Below are 14605 nucleotides of genomic sequence, written 5' to 3'. Positions count from 1 at the left end.
GCTCATAAAAAGATACTAACGGAAGCAAGTTATACTTAGGAAGTGCAGCTTTATGAAAAAAAAGATGCAGAAACGAAAAAGCTAATATTTATTTTGGAAAACTGCTGGGTGTACCAGCAAAAATGCTGGGTGCCCCAAGCAGTTCCCAAACCTTCGTCGATCACCTCCTGTTAGGCCCAAATGGTTCTCAACTCTGTCAAAACCCAACTCCTTAAAGACTGGCCCATTGTTGCAAATTGTAGCGGAAAGCCAGCCAGACCCCTTTTGATTTTAAAAAGGAAAATTTTCCTCACAGAAAAATGAGAAAATACACTTCTGAAAGTTAAATAAAACAAAGATTTCCACATTTTGTGGCAATAAAGAAGTTGCTCATGCAAAAGGCTTGCACGTGCACGCCGATAAACACAAAAAACAACTCATCCATTTTTGTTTTTCTTGAATTTTTTTTGTATAGAATATTTCACCGAATGCGTGGATGTATCTCAACCTTATTTTGGTTTAGTTGTTTGCTGGCTATATATTATCAATGATAATCACCCTACGAGGGTCTCAGATTCCACCTCATAGTATCTTTGGCTTACACTTCTCATACTTTATAGCTTAAGGGTGCGAATATTTTATTTTCACAAACAAGTTTTACAAGTTAATGATCAAATCTTTGAACAATATACTGTTTTATCTCATTCCAATTTTTCAAACATGTCATTAGTAGTAACTTGTAAATATAGTAAAATCACGGTTTTTCACACTTTGAGAAAAAAAAAAGATCTTAAAAAAACAAATTGATTTTTCATGCTACTTTCATAATAATATATATTATGAAAAAATGGTTGTTATATAGTTAGCCTTGTGAATATGTTTAAATGTAATTTTAGTTTTATATATAAAAGAATTTGATTGATCTAATTCTCATAAATTTGGAAACTATAAAATGTGTTTTATCGTTACATGTTAATATAATGTAGCATGTATTTAAATATATCATACCACATATTATCTCAAATTGATTTTTGGTACATATCAAAGACTAATTAAAAAAAATATCAAAATCATGTAAATTTTCTTCACATGACTGCATTCGTCTTGTATCCATTTCATTGTTGAGGAAAGTGTCATGGGAATAAAAAAGCAGTGAGAATAACAGTATTTATTGAAAAATATCTGGACAGAAAGGGAGAGATAATTGAAAAAAGTACGTAGCAGAAAACGAGAAACGGATTAAACTGCAGTTTTAACGGAGAGTGCGTGAGTTTGGAAGGGTCGCAAAGACGAGGCCAAATCGCAAGCATGGTTGGCTCGAAGACAAATTCACATGGAAAACGAAAGAGTATAATTCTGAGCATCAAGTTCCACTCGTCAAATCAGAATAAGCATTATTATTTGCATGGCAACGCTAAGCGACAAGGTTCCGAAGGTTAAATACTTGCTCCTTGGAACTGTGACTGTGAGTTCGGTGTCTTGGTGACTCTCAAGGTCCCCCGCCCAAAATGCGGCCAAGCCCATACAACGACGACAAGTCCTTTTCCCATTCCCTTCCTTTCCTTTCATGGCGACAAATTTTGGAATCCGATGCCCACTTTGATACTTTGCCTCGCTTGCCCTTGCCCTACCCTGTGGGCCCCATCCATCATTTCTATTTTTCTTGGGTCCCTTTCTCCATATATATTCAACTCATTTCTCTTTTTTATATTTTTATTATCTCACTCTTTATTTTTATTTTTTTGAAATAAATAAATATGTCTAGTTAATTTGTTTAGAACATGATGAATGAATGAATGAATAAATTGTTGATGATGCTATGTATTTTTTAGTTTTCTTTCCTATTGCAGCTATAGCAGTGGAAGGAAGGGTCCCTACCACGTAATGGGGGCATAAGTTGCAGTTGCAGTCCTTATGCTAACAGTTTTTATGCCTGCGGTGACGTTGACACACCATCTGGAGCACTTCCAAATATTTCTAACTTAACTATATCCTCCATCACCTCTCCTCGTTCTTTCTTTTTCTTCTGACCTTCACAAATCACAATCACACATACTATGATGGTAGTATAATACGATTATCTAAAGATAAATATGTCATCGTAACGATCTAAGAAACAATACCTAAAATACATACTTAATTAGATTCATAGATTTTAAGATGTACATCATAAAAGAATGATAGTCTTTTTTTTTTCATGGAGAACATCAATACTTACCTCTTTCATTTCAAAATACTTACCATTTTCATAAATAGTAAGAAAGTATCAATTATTGCTAATTTAACTTTACTTTCATCTTATATGTTTTCATTGTTAAAAAATAAATAAGAATCAGTTGAATCATTTGTTGATTCTGATGTTTTGGGAGTTCCTACTCCCCGTTTAATTTCCTTGTAATTTTTGTCTTCTTGTACTTAGGCCCCCTTGTCAAAAAAAAAAAAAAATAGCATAATCAAGTGTTCTTTTATTTGCATAAAACTAAATATACGTAAAAAATCACTTTTTACAAAATTTTGAACGTAAACTTCTTTTTCTTAATCAAACGTAAACTTTTTTAAAAAAATTGAAAGGAATATATATTTAATTAATAGAACACAGTAATGGTATAAATAAAAACTATTTGTAAAATATCATATAATTCAAGATTTTTTTCTTCTTCAAATAATTACTTCAAATTTCATATATTTTGCATATTTTAATTAATTGATGGTGTAAATTTTATATTAATATCATATTATTATATATGCGTGTTTGAAATATACAGCGAGAGAATTTTTTACTACTTATGAAAAACAAGAATCATAAGTTTGTTATTATTATTATATATGTGAGACTTTTTAAAGTAATCATGTAATTTTAATCAGCTCCTGATTCTAAAAGAACCAAGGATTGTTGGGGTTTTTTTTTTTATCAAAATGGCCTAAAAACAAAAAATTAATTATCATAATAAGTTGATAAAAAAAAGTATTTATCAAAATAAATATTTTTTTATCACGTAGCTATGTAAGAGTCGTCATCCTAAATGACATTCTGAGTTTTTTGTCCTATAGCAGGAGGCTTAACACATTTCATTTCATTAGGTAAGTCGACCTAAAATACCCATTTATTTAATTATTTCTTTTATTGACATATTCTCTTTATCTTTTTTTTTAATTATTTTGTTGATACATTTATGACCCTTCGTTTATCATTTCCTCACTATACTTAGTTTTTTCTTATTATAAATACAAATATTAAGTGATTCTTTAAATTTTTTGAATGTATTAAATAAATATATTTGTGTTATAGGAATTGTTTATCATTTTATTAATTATAGAGACCAATTTACCCAATTATTATAATTTTGAAGATTAAATTTGTCATTCACTTTTTTATTTCTTTCTTTCACTCATTAAGATATTGATATTTTCTTTCTCTTTCTTTAATTATTTTGCTGATACATTTATTACACATCTATTAAAATTTAATAACTAGGACACACTTTTTAAAATCTTTCCTATAATAAATATAAATATTAAATAATTCTTGAATTTTTTTTAATGTATTAAATAAATAAATTTTTGTTATAACACTATTTTATTATTTTATAAATTTTAGAAACTAATTTGACCAAACCCAATTCATAGGAACTAATTTGACCAATTATTGTAATTTCAAAGAATAGTAGTGAATTTTTTTTAGACAATGTAGTGAAGTGTTTGGATAGTATGTTTTAGATCTTAGATTTAATCCTCGTTGTCGCCTTTGTTTATTTTTATTTTTTTTGTGAAAAGTCACATTTGTTTATGTTTCTTTAATTATTTTGTTGTTACGTATATAACTCCTTTATTGATATTTAATAAACATGACTAGTGTTTTTTTAAATCTTTTCTATAATAAATACAAATATTAATTCATTCTTTGAATTATTTAATGTATTAAATACATATATTGCATCGGCCAAGTCGATGTTAAATACCCGTTGGGCTCTACCCATCCTTTAAATAGATCAGTTCAATTCGACTTACTTACAATTTTTTTCAGCAAATAATATCGTGTCCCACCAAAGGTTGTGAGTTAAATGGATTGACCCACCAACCCACCTAATTTTTTTTAAAATATATTAAATAAACAACAAAAAATCATTTCTTCTTGGCTACTAAGAAGAAATCATTCTAACAAAGGCATCCATTGTTCAACATCATAATATCTTCAGCACCGGCTATTTGCAACAACCAAAGAACCATCTATATCAATTTCACCAAACTACAAACAATACAGGGAGTATGCACTAAGCAACACATTGATATTCAAATTATCATAACCACATAATTGCGCAAATTCCACAACATACATACCTTGTTCTCAATAACCATAGTTTTCTTTTCATGCTTTGCGATCATAAAAATGGTTTAGTAGTGTCATCTGGTCAATTAATCAAATTCAATGCAACGAAAAAAAAATCAGCTGCGAATTTTCTTTGAATGAGAGAAAAATCGAAAATAGAAATGGATACCTTGACAGAGTGGAGAAAGCCAATGATGATGGTTGTCAGAATGTGATTGTTGGAATGAGAGAAAATATTAGCGACTAGGAACGGGAATGAGTGGTTGTTTGGCATAGAAAATGGAGAAAAGTGATTTAGAGTGAGAGCGTGAAGGGTTTGTCCAACGAGTTAGTGGATTACAATTAGTAACTTAGATTTTTTACACGGGCGGGCTAGGTGGATCAATCGGGTCCACGACAGGTTTAGCCTAAGTGAGCCAGGTCATAAGTGGAGGGTTCAGATTTTCACCTAATTACATTTTTTTGTGAGTTTTTGGGCTCAGCCCGACTCAAACTTGTGGTGGCCCGGGTTAACCCACGGGTTTGAGTTTGTTTTGACAATTCTACTAACAAGATAAAGTGTACTAGTGTGCCGCTTGTTGTGCTATGGGATGAACAAAAAGCACAAAATATCATCCGCATGACATCTCCTACATTCTTATATACATGATAAGTATAATTTATTTTAGTAAATACTTTGTTAATCAATACATTATGAAAATTAATTTTCATTTTTAATCTATTTTAATAAAAATGCCTACTGATGGAGGGCACCCAATATAAAAGAGGAAGGGTGTGTAACCTTTTCTCAAGTTCACCGCCGTTAGGCATAGTTGGTGGGAGACTGGGTAAAGTTTTTGAGCTTAAAGATCCATTTTTAGTTTTGTACTCTCCCACGCATCGTTATTCTTTGATGTGAACAAATATATGAGTCTTTTAAGTAATCATGGAATCGTTAACTTTTGAGTTTATTAATTTATATGCATGGGCAATTTACATAGTCGATCAGTGAAAAATGAAGGTAGTTATAACTTTTAAAATAGTTATAATAATAAATTTATTATATATGACAAATTGTGATCAAACAATATTAACACATATAGATTTAAATTTTAACTTTTAATCTTAATTATATATATATATATATATATATATATATATATATATATATATATATGATTATATAATTCATATTTCTTACATTTTTAAATAAAAATTATTCTCTTTATGTTTATCTGTTTCTCTCTCCTGTAAGATACTTTTCTTATATATAATAATATTTTTTTTAGATGTCAAAAGTAAGAATTATAAATATGGATAATTACATTCTATTAAATGAAAATTAAGATTAAGAGAAACTATTTTGTTAAGAAATAACTTTTATGTGTATATGTGTGTGAAACATATCGGATAAAAATTCTTTTTTGGAAAGAAACGAGAATTATAAATTAATTTATGCACACACATACAAATATAAGTTTCTTCCATGGTCTAAAATTAAAATTAATTTATGCATTTTTGTTTTTAGAGAAATTAAATGAAAGGTTTTGATATAAAAATGTATAACTTCATTTTAATTTATACAATAAAAAAACTCCATTGAAAAAAGTTTATCCATTAAAATGTGATGCTGGGACCAAATCCATGACCGAGTCAGCAACAATGTCAATGGTTGGTGCAGCCGTGCAGGTATTGGATTGCGGGTGGGTGTTGTGTTGTGTTGTTAGTATCTGGCTGCCTTCATTAGTACGCACTTGCAACCTGTAATCAATGAGCTTTTTGGCTGCGTGTGCACAAAAATCCACGCACCCATTCTTCCAGTGTTTCTGGGTCATTTCATGCAAGATACTAGTATTGGTGTAGTGCAATTTGAGCCGTCATTAACGTGACTTGTATTATTTCATTCAATAATATTTTATATTTATATAAAATACAATTTTATCTTCTACTATCAACGACTTTGTGCAAATTAGGAAAAAAAAACATGTACTTGTTTTGTTAGAAATTTAAGTACGATTTTGCTGTTTTAATTTTTTGGTTACAAGAGAGAACTCAAGAAACATGCATTTTTTTTGTACGAACATTAATTGAAATCAATTTATACAAAGATAATATAAGAAAATATATTTATCTTAATGATTGAAGTTATGAAGATATTTACTATATTCACTTATCACAATTTATTGCTCAACATATTGACGTAATTATTTTTTATAGAGTTTAATAAAAAAATTCACTGAAAGTTCTCAAATAGATACCACAACTTATCTATTTTTTTTATATTTTATTATTCATATTAATTTAAATTTAATATAATTGAATGTCAATTGTTAAATAACAAATAAACACATACTACATTTTAATTAAATAAAAAAAATTAAAATTTATAATATGTAAAAAATACATAAAAAAACACAAAATAATATATTATTAAAATGGAGTTTTTACACAGGAGATGCACGTTCATTCTGTTGCATTCATTTAACTCATGTTGCAGCGTGGTGCAATCGTTTAATGCATGCCTTGGTAGTATTTGTTTTGCAAATTGTCAATGTGAGAGGCAACGGTCATCCAAAAAGAATTTCAACGATGAATTAAAGGTAATATAATATTATATATATTACAATCGAACGCCCCAGAATTTTAGAGGATAATCGCGATCGGTTACTTTTTTAAAGCATTCCAATATATATGTGGGATCCACTAGGTTGCTCTCTAATGGGAAGAGTAACTCTTATGGGTTGCTCAATAGGGAGAGAAACTCCTATTGAAATTACTCGAGTCTCCGTGAAACCAACCCCCCCCATGCAAACACACTTACACACACTATGCACATTTTGATTTAAATACTATAATTATATTCAACTACTTAAAAATTGATCGATTTTACTAAATAAGGGAGCACTTAATTAAGCTCTTTGAAGGTGTTAATTAGCCCTTTAGCTTGGGCAGAATGCTAGCTAATAATGGTCCTGAAGGGTTCAGCTATCCACCTTTTTAGATGTTCCATCGTCGTGCCAGTTTGTTTCACTTATCAAGTCATATAAGACTAAGACTGTTCTGACTTTTCTCCATCATATCTTTCCAATGTTTCAGATCTTGGACCACTAGCTATCTCCTTGTAAAAATTATTGTAAAGTTCTTCGTGGCTATGGAGCACTGCACTGGCATGTGCTAGCTGGCTATTGAAAGTGTATGTGCATCAACTACCAACGTTAGAGAGCATGGAAAGTTATAGTATTGTATGCTATATATGACTGTAGGTCCTTTTCTTTTCTTTGTTAATCATCTCATAAAATAATAACAAGAGAAAGAAAAGGTCTAGTACTATAAAGCTCCCGTTATTTATATATAGGAAGGTACGTAATTCCACAACTCAAACCATTAGCTTTCTGTTCTTATGAAGATAATTTTAACTGCCACATGCACAAAGATGGTCGGACATACTTCAAATAAAATCTATTGATCTAGATGAACATATATATTAATGATAATTATTTGCCCGTTAATCTTATAAAAGTGAATCATCTTCCTTTTGTGTACGATAACTCCTATTTAGATAATCTTAAATTTCCTTCTACCTTAAATGTTTTGTGGAATTAAGAAAGACAATTAATTTGTGAATGATAATTAATTTTTTTTTATTGAATGATATTAAAATCTAAATTCATGTGGAGCTGTAAAAGTGAATTACAAGACCAGAGTCTTTATTTATTAAATGATTTTCGTTTAAATTCTATTCATAAAGCCGATGAGTATGAATTTAGGTTTGGATATATCTATATATAGAGAAATTTTACCGAGTGCAGGAGTTTACTTAATGGTGAAATTTTTGTTCGAAATGAAAGTGCTGAAAAGAAATTTTGATTAAGAAGTGAAGTTGCTGATAAGTTAATTCATTAAAGGATCAAGTTGTTGCATTTATTGATGATTTAGCATTTGATAAATGAATAGAATTTTTTATTACAATGATTGAGGCCGTAGTCGTTAGTTGATTTTATATTTTAAAAATTGCCAAATTTCAATTATATTATAAATAAAAATAAAACAAAAAAACATATTTAGTTAAATAAAATTATAAAGAACAATAAAAATAAGAAATCAAAATATATAAATAAATATTTTAGTAAAATATCCCAAAAATTATAATATATATAAATTTAAATAACTAGTGAGTTAGATTCTTGTCATGATCCTGATCATCAAAGTAATCACAGTGATGAGCGTGATCGTAAGATGATAGTTGAGGTGGCTTCTACTGCTATAACTGCTGCAATTACATATTATTTGTAACATCTTTGGTTGGCATTGCTACCTTTGCTTAATGGATTTTTCACTTGTGCGATGAGTTTTACAAATTTTAAGGATAACCTAAACAAAACTTAGTTTTTAAACTAGACCAGTATATTTCTTAATAAATAATTTAGTTAACTAATTTCAAAAATTGTATATATATATATATATATATATATATATATATATATATATAAATTTTAAAACCATTTTTAATTGAAATTAATTTTGGTGAAAAAAATAATTTTAAAGCAAGTTTATAATTAATTAGTGTCTTAAGGGAATTATTAAGTGATAATTATTGTTACTATAAGAAATCAGAACTAAAAATATGTGTTGTTACAGATTGTGTGATCACTAACCAACTTATAATATTAACCATCAATGAATAATTATATTACTTAGATTTTAAATTCTCATTTCTCACAATAATCAAGAGTTTTCACTTGATAAGCTCTCATTGGTCTCAATTTTTTTTTTATCAGCATTAGTCTCGAAAATGATTATTGTTTTTGTGAATTTTTAATTTCAAAGCTGATTTTAAACTATTTTTAACTAAAATTGTTTTTTTTCCTTCAAAATATTGATTTTAAAACCAGTTAATTAAAAATAGCTTGAAATCAATTTTACCAAATCAAATTATTTTTTAAATTCATTTGTAAAATCCCACTTAATTATATAGTTTAAAAATAGTTCTAACTTATTTTTTCTCAAATCCAAACCATGTACATTTCCAGCAGGGATCTGCCTGTAGAGATTTGCTCATATTACCTCTCTACCCACTGAGGTAACTGCGTGACGGATTTCTAGGTTTCCTTTTTGTCAATTTCTTACAACTTATTATTAATTTATTCATTTATCTGGAATTTGTCATCTAATGCTTTGTAACTGATCCTTTCCTTGCATGCAAATCATGGTACTTTGTGCCTGTCTACACATGAGAGAGTGCATGGAATGGGCCCCTGGAACTGGAGCCATCCAAAAAATACATCCCACCACAAGATCATTCAAGTTCAAGTTCAAAACAAATTAAAGGGAGCCGAAGAAATTAATTAACAAGAAATATAAATCAATAGAAAAGTTTTCAAGAAAATAAAGAACAGGAAAAAGAAAAAAGCTTGCTTTCATTTTTGTGGAAAATGTGATGACCGGATGGTAAAGGACACGTTCCTTTTCATTCCCTTGGGTTTCCGGGCCTGGTTTTAACTTTAACTTCCGTTCCCCACTCACCAACATTCACAGGTTTCACCAGGCTTTAATTTGAAACACTACTAAAAAAAATATTTCATATACAAAAAATAAATTATATATATATATATATATATATATATATATATATATATATATATATATATATATACATATATTAATTAAAATATCGGTTGAAAAAAATGAGTGAAGAGTAAGGTGTTGTTACTTAATTTATCTATGAAAATATGCTTAAATAATCAAAGTCAATTGAAGTTAAATGTAGTGATTGAATATCTTTGACAATCAAAAGCTTGAAATCACTAAAAAGTATTTATAGAAAGGAAGAGTCTTGGCACCATAAGCATAGCAACTTTGTAAAAGAAAACTTAACTTTAATAATCGAGATCATCAACTTCGCTTAACCGTTTGATGATCATATCAAAATCATGTCAAGTCAAGTAATTTTAAATATATATTAAATATTTATTGGTTCATATATTTTTATTTTATATTTTAATATCTATACTTTTATCTGGCTAACGTCCTTAAACCGGTCTCTTTTAGTTAAAAGAAAGAGAAAAAAAGTTGTATAAACTTTGGGATGAGCATTAAAAGTAATAGGTATGGATGGTATACGAAGAAAGACATATCTTCATGGAAGTTGATCTTCGTGACCCACGTGTATGTAGTAGATGCACATTGCAACATGCATATATTTGATCCTATTCTATACATTTAATATCTATACTTACCTCACATACATAATCGTAATGGTCCTAAATTAATTAATGACCATGTGTGTCATGTCCCCTTGCTCTTTTCTCCTACACTTAATTTGTTCTATACACATTTCAAAAATTTATTGTCATCAATTGAATGTGTAGCACTAGAAAGGAAATACAAGCTGTAAGAAAATAAATCTTCCTCCCTCCCAACACATGGAAAGCTAAAACATTATCGCAGCTGGAAAATAATTAGAAATATATATATATATATATATATATATATATATATATATATATATATATATATTAACGATCTCGATTTTATTAGCAAACTCTAGGTTAATTTTATGATTTTACTCAATATAGTTTGTCACATTTACTTTATCAGCAAACTATTTTATCCTAGAAAAGTTTATGATGACAAAAGGATAAATACACTAAGTGTTGACTGGTAGAATAATAATAAAAATAACAGGAAGCAGTGTATTAATCACGAAGTCTACGTACATACCATACGTATAAGCAAATAAAATGTTAAACTACAATATGTGGTTGATTTCTTAAATTAAATTTCATGTTTAATTTACTTTTTTAAGCAAATGTTTAATTTACTTAACAGTGTAAGAATTTGAATCCTGATTAAAGTCAAGTTTAATTTCGTCTGAATTAAAATGTATTAATTTGAACTAAAACTGGACTAGAATTAGTACCATGCCGAATAAATGTTCCTACTACTTAATTACTCTAAAAAAAAACATCTTAGGTCTTTTTATATTAGAAAGATTTTTGATTTTCTCTAGCGACGGAGTATACCCCATTTATTGTTGTATCATTTTGGGTTTAATATAATTTACATTTTTTCAAAAAAAATATTAAATTAAATAGTTAGATGCATTGTTTAAGAATTTTTTATTAATTTATTTCTTAATTTGTATCCAGGGACACTTATTAACGAGAGGTATCCTATTATATTAGTAAATATTGATTTAATCTTCTTTTTTCAATAAAGCATTCTTAGCTTAGCTTTGAGATTATCAATTTTAGAGTTTTGTTATTTTTGTTTTTGTTTCGGTACAAAGAATTGTTATAGTAGAGTAGTATCTATTAAGTAGTAACTACAGGTCCTTCATGACTAAGCCAAGCGGAAAAAAATGAAGTGTGCAAGTAGTATATCTGTATAACTGAATTGTTTTGGAGGAGAAACGCCAAAACCGGGTGTACTTGAAACGCAAACAGGATAATGGTGGGGAGTAGTATTGAATGGCATTTTGGCGTTTCAGTGTTCATGTGAAGGATATATCCGTAAATGGGTTTTGAACACAATTATTTTGCTTGAGACCGGTTCTCCACCAAACGGAATTCTGCAACAAAAAACGCAAATATATGATGATTGTTTTCATCAGAACCGCATGATTCTTGTTTTGGGCAGCAATGACTAATCCCAGCTCAGCCATGGTTTGTCCTAAGCTTAATCCCCTTTGGAATTCATGAGTTAGAATGAGGTGTCAGTTGTTCATTCGGTCACGCTTCGGCGCAGGCCATATAACGGCGCCGTCAGATTTCCCGTTTCTAGATTCCCCGTCACTATTAACAGTGACTGGGCCACCACCACGATGCAAAACACACTACACATACCCTTGCCAGCACCACTAACAAAAAGCAATCACCCAATCCCAACCGTTGAACCCCTTTCGTCATTATCACAATTTTCGTCTTCTCCGTACTACACGCGCGCACCAACTTACGCTCACGCCACTCCTCCCTTCTTTCCTTTCTTCACCCCTAGTTTCTCTCTCTTACATTAGCAAAAACCAAAACCCGAAAAAACGCACAGCACAGCATCGAGCACAGCAACACCTGAAAAAGGAAGGGTTAGTGAGTGTGTGTGTGGAAATTGTCATCGCTCGCAAGAGCAACAACAACTAGTACTTAAAGAGACAGAGAGTGTGCACATCAATGTCTGCTCAGGTCGGTGTCAGGACACGAGCCCAAGCCGCATTAGCCATGGAAGCTGTTAGTTCTGCTGAACCATCATCCAAGAGAAAGAAGATCAGCAACAGTACTAACCAAGAGCCAAAACTCTCCAAGACTCCGAGAACGAGTTCTTCCTCCGCTGTCAAACCAGCGACGGTGACGGAGATGGTTCAGCCGGTGTCGCCGGAGATGGTTCAGCAACGCTGCCTGAGCCCTACCTCCAGTGAAATTCCGGCGTCTTGCTGCTCCAGCAACGGATCCATTGGCCTCGATCAGGACAGGATCAAGCTCTTAGATCTGGAGGTAATGGATATTGAGCACTCGCTTTGTTACTAGGCTTTACTGCTCTTGTAGATTTTCTAATTGAACACTCGTTTTAATTAATTTACCGCTTTAGTGAAGAGCCTTTCGCTCATTCATTTTTTCCTTCACCTAAATTAATGCACCGCATTCATTCAACGTTCCTTTTATTTAACAGGTGGAGAGCGCGCAAGTTGAAACGTCGACGTGCAATGGTGGTCATGAAATTGAGAGGTGTTTGAATGAAACTGATTTATTTATTTATTTATTTAATTTTGAAATTACTCCAGGTCAGTTTTAATTTCATGGTGGAATTCTCATTTCAAAATTTTCGAAACGCACGAAATAAATTAAATTATAGTATGTCTCAACAGTCATAATTTCTTCCGTTCAAAACTCCAACTCGTATGTGTATATATATTCGTGCACTGCACACATTCTACCTACAGTTCTGAATCATAATAATTTTTTGTATCTGCCATTGCAGGAGAGAGATGAAACGTTCCAGCGAGCTTCGCGAGAATTCTCAGGAGCCGGAGCCAATGGAGATCAATTCTCACCGTGTCTTATCAAAGGCAAAAGCCATGCCTACCGAATTGGAGCTCGAGGAATTCTTCGCTGCCTCGGAGAAAGACATTCAGAAACGATTTCAAGACAGGTAAGTTAAAATCAGTGGAATTAATTTTCTTCTTTCTCTCTCTTTACTGTTTCTTCTTAATTTTTCTTTTTTTTTTTATAATTTTTTGGCATCATAATTAGTGTATCATTCCTTTCAATTAAAAAATTCTTTTGCAGATACAATTATGATATTGTTAAGGACGTACCGCTGGAAGGACGCTACGAGTGGGTTCAGTTGAAGCCTTGAACGTGTGCGTCCCAGTTCGTATCGCCATCGAAGAAGAAAAGCTCCGATCAAATTGAACATGTCATTTTGGCCTATTTATATATTGTTAATTAAGTCTAGTCTAGGTCTTTGATTTCAATCTAAATTATCTTTTTAATTTACACCAGCCAAGACTCTTTTATGATCTGGTGTACAGCTTTTTTATATTTATTTCGGTGTGGTTAGTTATTGGTTAAGGGTAAACAGGAATGAATTCAGCTTCGTTTGTTCTCTGTACGGAGAGCAGCTTAAAGCTAGCTTGTGCAGAAAAATACTGTAAATTCCCTTTGGTGAAGAAGAACAAACGCTTCCATTTTACAGACTTCAACCTCTCTCTCGTTTTTCGCTCTAAACGCTCCCCTAAAATCCGGTGTCCGTTTCTTTGTTTATAACTTCGCTTTTAAAGAGAGAGTACACCAAAGTCAGTGAATGTATGATTATGTCTTCTCTTTCTTTTCGTTTTTTTATTCCTTATTTATTTTATATGTTTATCAGAAAAAATTATAAAACAAACAAAATAAGACAAGGAAGAAGAGTAATCATCTTATAGAGAAAATGGAGAAGTGAAATTGGTGGGGCGTGTAGCTAGTAGGAAGAGGGGGGAGGCCAAGGTTTTGTTTAGTTGTTAGGCGTGGGAGGAGGCAAGAACACGCACCATGCCGTGTAAGTTACGGGCACGTGTTTGAGAGGGTGAGAAGGCTGATCTTATAATCCCCCCACCCCCCATGTGAGAGAGAGTCTTCCAATCTTGGAAAAAAATCCACTCCACTTTCACAAGTACAACAAATAAAGGTACCGGAGTTTAAAAAAAAAAATCGAATATTATTATTAATTGTTATTCTTGTTTCCGCATGTACCACCACTTTCTCGCTTCTTCTTATCTGATAGTAAAACGGGAAGTTTTTGGTCTTGATCATCAACATTTGAAGTCCATAAATTTTTCATTAAAGAGAG

The 14605-nt window shown here is 30.9% G+C and overlaps 1 protein-coding gene across 1 annotated transcript; it reads left to right on the top strand.

The window, feature by feature from the left end:
• The first annotated feature begins 12175 nt into the window (after nucleotides 1-12175).
• LOC547743 (cyclin-dependent kinase inhibitor 1-1) lies at nucleotides 12176-13899 on the top strand. The gene is made up of 4 exons (NM_001249154.2): nucleotides 12176-12771; nucleotides 12947-13002; nucleotides 13256-13426; nucleotides 13564-13899. The coding sequence occupies exons 1-4, from the start codon at nucleotides 12451-12453 to the stop codon at nucleotides 13631-13633; spliced, it is 618 nt and encodes a 205-aa protein (NP_001236083.2). The 5' UTR covers nucleotides 12176-12450; the 3' UTR covers nucleotides 13634-13899.
• Nucleotides 13900-14605: the final 706 nt, after the last annotated feature.

The sequence above is a fragment of the Glycine max genome, chromosome 11 (assembly GCF_000004515.6).
Source record: "Glycine max cultivar Williams 82 chromosome 11, Glycine_max_v4.0, whole genome shotgun sequence".
In the NCBI taxonomy this organism is placed as follows: domain Eukaryota; kingdom Viridiplantae; phylum Streptophyta; class Magnoliopsida; order Fabales; family Fabaceae; genus Glycine; species Glycine max.
This window is presented reverse-complemented; position numbering and strand designations above follow the sequence as displayed.

Coding starts and splice junctions, on each gene's coding strand:
- LOC547743 (NM_001249154.2), top strand. CDS start 12,451: ATGTCTGCTCAGGTCGGTGTCAGGACACGAGCCCAAGCCGCATTAGCC. Junction 12,772..12,946: donor TCAAGCTCTTAGATCTGGAG/GTAATGGATATT, acceptor TTTATTTAACAG/GTGGAGAGCGCGCAAGTTGA. Junction 13,427..13,563: donor CAGAAACGATTTCAAGACAG/GTAAGTTAAAAT, acceptor ATTCTTTTGCAG/ATACAATTATGATATTGTTA.